Source organism: Chlamydotis macqueenii, chromosome 17, assembly GCF_036417535.1.
Source record: "Chlamydotis macqueenii isolate bChlMac1 chromosome 17, bChlMac1.mat, whole genome shotgun sequence".
NCBI classification, from domain to species: domain Eukaryota; kingdom Metazoa; phylum Chordata; class Aves; order Otidiformes; family Otididae; genus Chlamydotis; species Chlamydotis macqueenii.
In genome coordinates this window covers 3151850-3164059 of record NC_141572.1, presented here as the reverse complement: position 1 = coordinate 3164059, position 12210 = coordinate 3151850, and the positions used below count along the sequence as shown (strand labels likewise).

The window sequence follows — 12210 nt, the reverse complement described above, 5'->3', positions numbered from 1 at the left end:
TTCAGTCCTCTATGCCTTCAATTAAGAGGAGGCAGAGTTCTTAAGTCACACACAATTAATTTTCCCACAAATCCGAAAGAGACCAGATTTGTCAGCCTTACAGTTTTAAGAGGAGAATTAGCACAGAAAGAGGAGCGGAAAAATGATGGGAGAAAGCACGTTAAAATGCTGTACATCATCATTCTTCCAAGAACTTTGCACAGCACAAAATCAACTTCTCGATACTTTTCCTCTTTGTGAGCAACTGTTGGCAAAACAAGAACCCTTGCTTGTTATTGCATGACTACTCATTGCTCTGCTGAGACAGAGGATTACAATTATGCTTCTTTTACAGACAAGAAGCCTGAACACGCTGAGAAATGCAGGGACTAACAGAGCTACATGATACTGTTTTTCTTAATGCCATCCCTGATATATTCTAGGTACTTCTCAGGAAAACTTAAAGGCAAGTTTCTGAGTCTAAAAATCTCAGCTGCTACCCAACTCCATGCAATCAAGCAGTGAAAGCAAGGTAGGAAACTAGCGGCTAAGGATCCCTAAAGTACACATCTTTTCTTATTTATTAGACACAATTTCCAAGACTGAATGCAGGCTAGCAACAGCAGGAATGTCTGTGGAAAATACAGTCAACACTGGCAACACCCAGTTAAGTCAAAGTGAATTTTAACAGTGGCTGAAAGGGGTATGAGATCAAGTTGCACAGAAAAACGCTCTGCAAAGGAAACAGAAGTCATACAGAAAAAGTCAGTGAACAATTAATGAAAAGTTCCTTTCACAGCTTTCATGCTTTGCAATGCAGTAGCTCTGGATTAGGACAATGTGAATCACACTTAAGGAAGGATCAAATGGACGTTAAAAGAAAAAGCTCAGCATCCGGTTGTTTAACAGTGAGACTCAAACCAAAGGCTGGAGCCCAGTTCCAAGCTGGTAAATTCATCCTTATTACTGAGGAGCTCCATGTCTCTTGCACAGTCCATACCATCTTCTTACACAATATATGCGTTATCAGCTGGGTAACAAAGATGCAACAGGTAGCAGCAGAGTAGCTGCCCGAGGGCAGCCAGCCCAGCTGCTTAGCTTCGCACTTTCAGATAAAAACTCTGTGAGGGCAAGTGCACCTCTGTGCGTTAGTGCCCAGGAGACAGGAGTTCGCCACTTTATACTTCTCAGGGCAAAAGTGCCATTGCTGCAGTGTCTGCAAAAATCAAGCATCTCTGTCCAGTCTACTCCTTCAGTCACGTTTGCATTTTTCCTCAGAACCAAAATGGCTATAAAATTACTCCTGAAAGGCACATTAAGCTGAAATGCCTGTGAGAAGCTGGCAGTCAGAGAAAATACCAGCTACCAGCAAAGTCAAATCCAGCTCCAACCACAGTGCAGGCTAACTTCCTCCCTGCATCCCATCCATTCCAAAAAAGCTTCACCGTGAAGAAGTACAGCACAGTTTATTTTGCGCGCTGAGGTGGTGGCATGCAACACTCCAAAGCAGCTCTTCCTCTCTGGTTTGTGCTAATACACCCCCATGCTTCTCTCAGAAAAGTAAACAGGATTAGAAAATATCTTAACCAGAACGTTTGAAAACCACGAGGTTATCCAACTTTCATTTAACACTGTTTTTTCCTTTGTCCACAGTAGCTAGCACGCTTACCCACCTCAAAGGGCTATATAATCAGCTTATGTCATTCTCCCATTTTACAGCTGAGGAAGCAGATGCTTGGGAGAAAGCACAATTTGCTCATTGTGACACATCAAATCTAGGGCAAAACCAGGAATCAGAATCCAGGCTCTTGGATCCAGGGCTGGAGCCCCCTCTCTGAGCCACAGTGCCTCGGTGAACTATGTTACAACTGACCCAAGCACAAAAGCCCAGTCCAGACAGGAGAAGATGCCAGTGATAAAACAGAAGAAGGTGAAAGCAGACACACATCCCTACACTACCAGTACAATGCCATTAACAAAAATTGGTACAAATCTACACAAAGAATATTATATTTCTGTCTTCCTGTCTTTCTATGCTGTGGCTCTGCTGAACAGGAACTAATGGCTGTAAGTGGGGCAAATCACAAGCGCAGATAAAGAAAGAGAGGGAGATCACGTTATGGAGGTGTGAATAATTTACTCCAAGTAATGCTCTGGTGCTAAGAGAAAACAGCCTTCAAGAGAGATCTCCACTTCTTGTCTCTTGCTCTAATCTACAGAAACAAAAGGCAAGCGAGGAACAGGACACCAGGGCGTACTGGGGGTCGATTCCCATCAGAAGCAGACACCCAGGGGGGCCAGCAATTCCCTTCTGCCAGCTGCCACCAGCTGTCTGCACAGGACAGGCCCTGCCGTGCCAGCTACACCTGGGTATGGGCAGAGAAAAACCAATCCAAACCTAACCTCAAAAGGAACCATCACCACACAAGTGCCCCGCGGCCCATTCTCTGCAAACCTGGCTGTTACGCGATGCCTTGCCTGACTTCACCTTTGGGGACAGGGCTTGCTACCAACCTGAAGTGTGTCAGCCCATTCTGGAGCACCGGAGGATTACAGTACTGCTGCACCATCAGATTAAGAGCGGGCTGCTGTCAAAAGACAACAACTGTCTGCTACTGTTGCTAATATGGGGGGGGGGGGGAACCAAGGGAATCAATAATGGAAGGGTAACTTCAAGGTGAGGAAGGCTCAATTTTGTGTTTTCAAGTGTTTTGTTGTAATGCAACATGCCATGATTTTTATTTATTCATTTTAATGAAAACAGAGCTGAGGCTACATAAGCATAATCTGCATTCACTTTGCTGAGAGTGCATTTTAAGCACTGTACTACCAGGGTTCCACTGACTTGGATGGTTTTGGTTTATAAAGCCTCTCCGTGGAAATGAGCTCCTGCTACTCTAACTGTGGTTTTATTCTGAGCCAACGCACCAGCCAATACCAGGTTAGAACTCCAGTTTCAGAGTGGTTATCCAGTCTGGGCTCCCATATGACAGTGCAAAAAGACCTTTACCCCTCTCCATCTCAAAGCAATTAAAACCAGCTTATACAAACCAGTCAGTGGTACTACTCACTGAAGATGAGGAGCAGCACAAGCTTGACCACAGGACAGAGAGCTAGAAATACCTTTTTTTCTATAGCAGTTCACTCCCCTGTGGTTTTGGGCACATCACTTAACTTTCCCCACGGTTATCCACTTGTACACGAAGGATAATTATACACAGTTTCTTTCCTTGCTGAAAAGCAACTTGCTGTATTACAGAACTTAAAAGAAGGGAGGGGGATGAGGTGTAATTATGAAATCTTTCTAAACTCTTTAGAACAGTCCAGCGTGTAACATCTACATTGCCATTCCCAGCTCCAAACCCTGCTCTTGATCTGCTAAAGACAGCAATGACATTTTCATTAGCAGAAAAAAAAACTCAGCATACTGGAAGTGTATCACTGCATGGAGCACCCCACACAGAAATCACTCAGTACAGTCCAGTACCAGTCTATCATAAGCAAATCTATTCTATCCCCTGAGAACAGGGAGGGGGAATAATAAAAAGAAAAAAAAAAAAAAAAAAAAAAAAAAAGAAAAAAAGACACTGCTCCTTCACCATTCCGGAGGGTATATTTTCTCCATCCATCAGGCTTAACATACGGTTAGAGCCATCCTGTTAAAATTTTTAGCAATGGGAATCTTAAAAGCTGTAGGCTACAGAGAGAGTGCACTTTTGATAGCCCCGTATCTTCTCTCAATTACTCTTTGTCAGCTCACTCTCGAGATCCATATCTCACTGAAGGTCAATTGTAGTTGAAAACATCCAGTACAAACTCATTCATGATAAGAGTAAAAATAACGAAGACATATCCATCCTGAAACAGTTCACGTTCAAATCTAGTAGGAAACCCAAATAGGATCCCTTTCCGATTTCAGCTGGCAGGACAAATGTCACAGTTGAGAGGGACAAGGAAAAGAAAACAGAGAGAGAAAGAGAGATTACGTGCTTTTAGAGCAGCCTGTGATTGCTATCATGTCATCATTCCCCTGAGTGTTTGCCCTTTTGCAGAAAAGAACTGAAAAAGAACACAGTCTCACACAACTAACTGGGATGCAACTGCCTAAAAACTCATTCTGGGCCTGAAGAATGGGAAAGGAAGTCACAGTCATCATCTTCCAATTCATTTAGAAGGGCAGATATTTTTATTTAGGGAGTGGGAGCACTCAAGGTTTTAGCTTTGCCTACACTAAGGTGGTAGTTTCTTTTCCCCGTCTGAAGTTTTATCAGTCAAGACATTTAGAAAACAGGAATACAAAGAACAATGTAGGTTGCTACACTAGCATACAACTGTCGTGACAGAGGTATCACAACACAGCCACAGCAATACATTTTCATGAGTAGGCAATGCCTTGAAAGAGTCGCTCTGAATTTAGCAACCTTCATGTCAAAGCAAATAAACACTATGTAATGAAAACACAGTATGAAAAGTCTGAAGATTAAAACACAATTGCTGATGAACTCAGTTTTCTGTGCTCTCCAAAGATGTTCTCTATCACTACAGTGATCTCCTTTTTCTTCCACACAGGAGAACAGGATCTCTACCAATTCTATGAAAACTACCACCTTGTGAATCCCAGAGAGCATGGGCAGCGTCCTGCGCTCTCTCTGGTGGATGTCCTCCTCAACAAACAATCGGCTGTTGCTTCTTAGCTTCTGAGATCCAGTAACACCACTGTATCAGAAGGTATGTAAGAAAAGAAAGCAGCACAACTCAAGGGTAAAAAATAGCAAGTTCTAGTGCCCAACAGGAAAAGCAGGAAGTAGACATTTAGCAAATTATGTCAAGGAAATTATGTTAAAAAAATAGGAGAAAGATCATGATTACTCAAGAGAAATTTCTGAAAAAGGATTTGAAATATTTTTTTCTTAAACCAAGAAGGACAGAGGACAATTAAATCTATTGAGGAGTCTGCAGAGAAGTAAAGTACTTTGCTTCATTACTCTAAGGAGAATAATGGGAAATTCTTCGTCAAGGGATACTCTCTCATGGGAAATCAAGAAATTGCTTGCAGATAGAGAAGTCTCTAAGGAATAGACAATTTAAGGACCTCACTGGTTCTGAAGAAAAGCTTGTAATAAAGCAGTAGGGTTTTGGAACACTGACCTCATTTGGATCTCCCATCCTACAGCAGGTGAATGATACTAAGATAAAGGCATCACAGAGCAAACAAGCGTAATTCAGGATTACAGTGTGTAGAGATCTATTTGAGTCAAGAGGCTGGACACTGAGACCAGTTAAAGAAAAGACAAGCAAGTATTTGAAACAGTATTACGCAGAACAAAACAGGACGGCTTTGTAAAGGTAAATAATGGACCTTTACTCCTTTGAATTTGACAAATGCCAAAGTGAAAGATTCAGTAGATACAGCAGGTCTGCGCTTGTGAACCACAATCCCCAGCTAAATAATTTTTTTAAGGTTACGATACTGACAAGAAACAAAAAGCAAGTTTCTGACCAAAAAAAAAAAAAATTATACATCTGTCTCTCTTGGAGTGAAAGGCCCTGGGTGTCAGAGATTTTATCAGCATGCTCATACTCTGGAGTCAGGAGATAGCAGGCAGGCGGATGAACTACGCACTGTCATAGATGCCGCTTCAGTAAGCTGGAAGTACCGATCCGTTCACGACAGTAACGGCAGCTCCAGATCTGCCCAGCCGGACACTCCGTTTGGCACCTGCAGCCACGCAGGTGGGCTGCAGGTCAGATCAGCTCATCAACCCTACTGGTAACAAACATTCATTTTTGGTAGGGTTCCCTTTCAGTCAGGTCACTGATTCAGCTCACAGGGCAACTGCACAATCTGTGGAGTTCACGAAACAGAATAGTCTTGTGAGAGCAGCACATTTCTCACAGTAGCTTGAAATGACCACAGGACCATGCCCAAAAACCAGCAAAGCAGTTTAATATTCACTTTCCTGTAGGCTGGTAACTGAAGCCACCACAGGAAACAACAAGGCCCAGACAATGTTGCCATCAAACCATTTTCCAAACTCTTTGGTCATGCAAAACAAGCCTTTTCCCTCTAGACACTGGACATCTATGGTTACCAGTGAGCTTTTATACGATTTGAGTATCTCTCAGCTAGTAACTGGACCAAGACACATTTCATGGGGATCACCAAACCATTATCAGTAATTACTGAGCTGGGCTGGAATTCACACTGGTGATTTAGTTTAAAAAGGTCCCATCTCAATATCCTGAACCATCCACTCTCCACATCTAATTTGCTCTGAAATTACACTTCAGCAACTGGGCACCCCCCCTCTGCCTGCAGGAAGAGCCTCTCTGCACGTCAGTGGTTTAGACAACAGGAGGTTGTTCCTTATTTTCCAAGGAACACAGTTATCAGAGTTTTGTCACTGCCTTTTGAAGAGCTGATCCAATTAATCCTTTCCTTTAGGATAGTCTATTCCTCCACACAAGAGTTCCCACTTGACTAACCCTTCTGATCAAGGTCTTACAGAGCAAAGAAGAAACAGAAAGTGGGAAGCACCGAAGTTCCTAGGGATTCCAAGAAAATCCCTTTGTCTATCTACACAGACAGCTCCCTCAAGTTACCCTTGGTCAGTAAAACTCACTGGAGAGTGATGTCTGCCCATAACTGCTTAAATCCCTTCTACTAAGAATCACGCTAGATGATCATTTCCCTACTCTGTCCAGAACCTGGGGCAGTTCCAGCCATGCCAGGTTCACTTCAAGTGGCATCTCAGGGAGCAGAAGGCACAGAAATACTTTAGTTCTCCTCCATGCTTCATACCTGTCGGATAAGATTTACCTAGTGCTTCTGCTACTTCCAGCCATTCTGTGCTTAAAAGCAGGGAGGCAATACAGCCCACCACGTTGCTGCGTTAAAGGGCGGAAAAAAGAGGGCAGTTCAGCAAGGCAACAACTGGAACTGTCACACGCTGATGTAAAGCCCGCATCAGTGCCAAGGTAATGCCTTCCTGCCCCCGGCACATCTATCTGTCTCTGCTATGGTTCATTTTCAGCTATTGTTGTGAAGGTTTCTTTGACTTCCCTGCACCTAGGTTATAGATCACGTAGATTTGTGTAGGTGCTTTCTTGGTTTTGTTATTTTGCAGAACTATAAGTCAGTCAGCAAATACAGAGAACTAAAGTAGAGATGAAAGAAAAGAGAAGAGAAAGAAGCCAGGTTTAGTGACCAAAACACGTTCTGTAGAGGAGACACTCTATAAAAGGACTAAATATCCATCCCACCAGAGCACATTTGCAATGCACACATTTCTGGCTACTAAGGTACTGTGCCAAACACAGCAGTAAATCCTCAACTGTTTGGCAGATCATCTCAACACAAACATTACTGAACCCAAGGAACAAATGCATCCAAAAATTATTTTTCCGGGATCCACTTGCTAAGGGAACGCTCAATAAGTATAAATTGAAGTAGGCTGGTACTTCACAGAAACGCTTAAGAGTCAAAACCTTCCCCACCCTAAAATAAAGAAATAGTTTATTAGAATTTCTACAATTCTCCAATTCAATTTATAATCTGCTTCGCGGAAACCAAAGCAGTAACTAGCCTAAGGTGCTAGCATCAGTTCTGAATAAGCACTCAAAAGATTCACTCACCAATTAACATTGATTCTTTCTGGTACTCTTTGCTGAGGTGGCAGCGCTGGGTCACACAGGACACGTATCTCTCCAGAACATACCAGCACATTTCATAGTAGAAAGGATAACGGAATTTGGCATGCACCTGAAAGCAAGATCAAGACAGTCAGTCCACGGGGAAGGGAGAGAAGTTTGCAGCACAAGGGCCAGTCATCTTTCTCATCGTGTTATCAAGAGCACAAACAGTGTGCGGAGGGGGAGGGGAGAGAGGGTGGGAGCCGAGCGAGGCGTACGCCTCCAGCATACCAAATGAGGAGACCGCCTGCCTGCCTGCCATGATAGCATCGTTTCGTGGTTCACTCATTTGTATCCTCTTGGGGTGGTGGGAGAGGAAAGGGTTTGTGTTCTTGTGAAATCATGAAACTGATGGATGGCCCCCATGGCGTTATTTACCTACCGTATAAACACAGGGTGGTCACATACAGATGTTAGTCACTAAAATTCACTTTAAAATAAAGGTGGGGGGGTTTATTTCCTAAACTCTATCACGTGATTTTTATCAAAATGGCAGCAGTACCTAAAATGAGTCAAGCAGGACATACATCTTTTTCAATTATGGTCTTCACAACAATTTGATTAAACAAATGATCACACAAATTCCTGATTATTGATAACTACACATTAAAAGTAAAAATCCCTTACGCGGTTTACACTTAATGTTCTGGTAGCAAGTTTGCTTTTGCCACAAACAGAATAGAAAAGCAGGGTTTTGACAAAAGATCCTGTCAAGTTGTGCACTTTTTCTTACACCTCAGACCTGTTGTCCTCACACAAAAAGCTTAATTTTCCAACACCATGTATTTGTGAGATTATTTCAGATTCAAAGGAAAACAAAGTGAGTTTCCTTCCCTTCCAACATAGTTTTCTACCTATGGGAGGTCACAGTACAAAAGAAGAATCCGGGAAGCTCCTAAAATGCAAGAACTTACGGGTATTTATTGTGATTTGTTAAAAAATGGCTGCCATGCATCTCGCATGCACTTGTACTTACACTGCACACTTCCTTCTGCTGCTGGCACAGAAATTTGCGTTTTGCAGGCTTGCATGCATGCATTGCACTGGGATTATAGGAACTGCTTTAAGATATCCTACGCATATTAGCTGCTCACCTAGCCAAGAGGTGTCCACCCACCTTTAATGAGAAGCTGCGCTGCACCAGAAAGGAGCATTATCTTAGAGAGCCCTTTTTAAAAAACAAAACCAAGACATCAACCCACCCCAGGTCACCCAAAAACCAGTGTAGTCTAAAGAGAACCACTAATCCAGCACCTGGAAACCCAGATCAGCCCTGCAAAGCAGGCACTGTTGAAACATCTGCGTGGTGATACAGGCGTTGAGCATATCAGTGACTCACTAGAACGCCCATCTCTGAAAACTGTCTCCAAGGTGGACAGGCAAAGAACTTGCCTCTGTTCCCAGGGCACAGGAAATGGAAACACTTTTAGCAGTAAAACAAAGCGTAACGAAGGGAAAACATACTGTACTGTCCCACTACATGTATCACAATGTTGGATTTAAATACTCCATGGCAATTCCCAAAAGTTAAGAGATCTTAAATTCCACACAAACGTAGTTGGCAAATACGGACCGCACGTTGCTATGGGTCATGCACCCAGCGATGCTGCACCTTTTCAAAGGTTTTCTTGTGTTGTTTGTTATAAAGAAGGAAGAAAAAGAAAAAAAAAAAAAGGCAAAAACCAAACAACGTCCCCCAAAATGTGAGAACATTTAACCCCAGGGCCTTTTCGCATTGGAGAATATTTTTCCTTTGGTTTAGCTATTTGTCATAAAGAAGAGATCGAGTCACTTATCACTGTTAGAGAACACAGGGGAAATCAGCCATGCTAAAATATATGCTAATAAAGGAACTCAAATTTTTCCAAGAGAGCACTGCAGGAAACAAAATTTGGAAAGAATTGACTTACAAACAGGAAGCCGCCTTCCACCCCTCAGCCTTCAAAAGGTTTGCAGCCACATGCCTGGGAATATTAAAGACATCATTGCTCAACATTTGTTGACAGAATCTGAGCTTCACCAAATTTAGTTGTTACCAATGTTAATTCAACGTGAAAGACAAGGCAGTAATGCATGCAGTGCTCCCATTATGTATATCAATCTTTAATATTCAATTTGAGTTCCTAATTGCCTCACTATCAATGTTCCAACCCACAGCAAATCCCTCCATGCCTCTGAATCCACTATTTGCCTGAGAAGGCTCTGCTTTTACAAACCTTCAGAAGCAAGAGCTACCATATGTAGCAAGAGATACGGTGCAAAGATCTGCAGTGCCTTTTGCCAGTAAAGCAAGTGCTTTTTAAAGTTTGTCTCACAGAGAAGTATGGAGGAGTACGTTCTTTATTACATCCCTGGACATTTACTAATTAAAACGGGTGTGACCTGCATTACGTACATGTCCGTACCTGTTCCATTGTACACTTGTGGTGACATGAACTCTTATGGGGAGAGGGAGAGGAATAAGAGAAAGAAAGAAAGAAATTAAAAGTGTCTTGTGATCAATTTAAAGTGTAATATTGGACACAGACACTGCCAGAGGACTAAATCCCCCAGCAGCAGGGAAATACACTGGATCATCTAATAGGCATTTCCAGCTCTAACTTCTGTGATTAATAATTTACAATCCACTGAATAAATTTTTTAATTATTCCTGTACAGCGAGAAATATCCTCTCTGGAATATAATCCATTTCTTCAGTTCAAAGTGAAATTATTTTAGAGACTCATACCCGCCTCCAAAAACAAAACAAAAACCCTAAGCATGCGAGACACGCGTTTTCCTTGGAAAGTGTTAGCCTCTTCCGCAATGTCCATGAAACTCATTAGAAACTACACTTGTGTTTAATCAATCTAATCACTATATTGAAAAGCAATTTATGGTTATTTACAAAGCAATTAATCTATCCACTTAAAACACTGCCTGACATTCCAGAAAACAGAATCAGTAGCAAGCACCATCATCTGTGAGTGACCACCTTGCGTTTAGGTTTTGAGTGCTTTTGTCTCTACCCGTGTTCAAATGTTTTAACACAGTTAAATTTAGATGAGTTGGGAGTAAGTTTGGCACATTCTTCCTCTTCAGTAATAGAGAGCTGTAACACTCCCATGCCAAGATGATGAATCTGCATGGCAGCCTGCTTTGCAGTTATCCAAGCTGGTCTAGCAGAGAGCGAAACAGCTTGGCCTATTTGACTAGCTGTTAATTGGCCTCCAGGAAAGCCAGACTGCAAAATGAGAGTCTCTACAAACTGTAAGGCTGGAGAATATTTGTTTACCTCAATTGCACATTAGGAGCCGTTTCCAACAATAGACATGTTTTTTATTACTCCTTAAAACTATTTTTAAATGGCTAATAATCCTCTTTAAAAGTCTCCCAGGGATATGAGAAATTAAGCTAGAATAAGCATGACAAGTATATAAACCAGGCAATTTTATCAGGCTGTAAATCAGCACTACCGTTTCAACCACGTATTTATTCTTGTCTTACCTGCTAAGACAATAACAACTACACCTAGCATAAAAATGACTTTGAATATCAGCAAAGATGATTAAGCATTATACAGCAGGTTTAAACACAGTGAAACCTCCAGAAAATTGCTCTGTGCCAAGTGACGAGGGGAAGCACACCTGCATTACACTTTGATGTGAGTGTGGCAAATTACTTTGTCAATCACATCACGTCACTTACTTCTGTGCTATACACAACGGAAAGATCAATACTGATGATGAGAAACTCATTTGCAGTATGTTCACACTGGCAAATTTGTGTGAACTACACACTGTACTGAGCCTGATAGACTGGCCGCTGTATGAGCAGAATTATTTGAACAAAGAAATTACAACATTTGATTGGCAAGGCAAATAAAGTCGTACACACTAGAATCCTATTTGAAAACATTTACCCCTGCAAGATTCCTGCATGATATTTTTAGGTTGGGGGGGGTGTTATTATTTCTAAATAACGGTATTGATTTTCCTGCCTCTTATCAAACTTCTGCATGCCTTAATTGCATGGCTTATATTTTGTTTCTGTCTAGAAATCCTTGCTGTTCTTGGCCTGTTCACACAGCTTTGTTATTATACAGCTGCCTACAAGCACAAGTTGATGCACAGCCTGCATCTGTGCTCACAACACATTGCTCGCACACACCAACATACAAGTGCTGAAATAGTTTCTACGATGTCACAGAAATTCTGGGCTGTTGGCTTTCATTAGTCTTTTTAAAAGCACTTAAGTATTTTTTATGAGGAAAATGATAAAGAACTACAGACCTGGAAGAAAATGGAAACAAAAACTGACAAGAGTAAAGGTCTGATCTGGGACTTCCAAATATTCCACTATCTCTTTTTGAAAAACTCTGACAGCACATTTTCAAAGAGGCAGATATCCGATTCGCAAAACCTTCCCATCGGATCAAGGTGCTAGTGACTTTTCAAAGGCATTTCAGCGTAACTGGCTGGCAAGTTCCTAAAAGTTACCAAAACACTTGACTGTTATGGGGAAAGCTGCCTCGTGGTATAAAAGCTTAGGAGATCAAAG

At 42.0% G+C, this 12210-nt stretch overlaps 1 protein-coding gene across 5 annotated transcripts in view; it reads right to left on the bottom strand.

The window, feature by feature from the left end:
* The window catches only part of KDM2B (lysine demethylase 2B), a 122528-nt gene that overhangs the window by 49695 nt on the left and 60623 nt on the right, over positions 1 to 12210 (bottom strand). For all 5 annotated transcript variants that reach the window (XM_086761208.1, XM_086761209.1, XM_086761210.1 and 2 more), the window contains one exon: positions 7615 to 7741. In XM_086761208.1, the coding sequence (XP_086617334.1) occupies positions 7615 to 7741 (127 nt within the window). The remainder of the gene's footprint in view (positions 1 to 7614; positions 7742 to 12210) is intronic.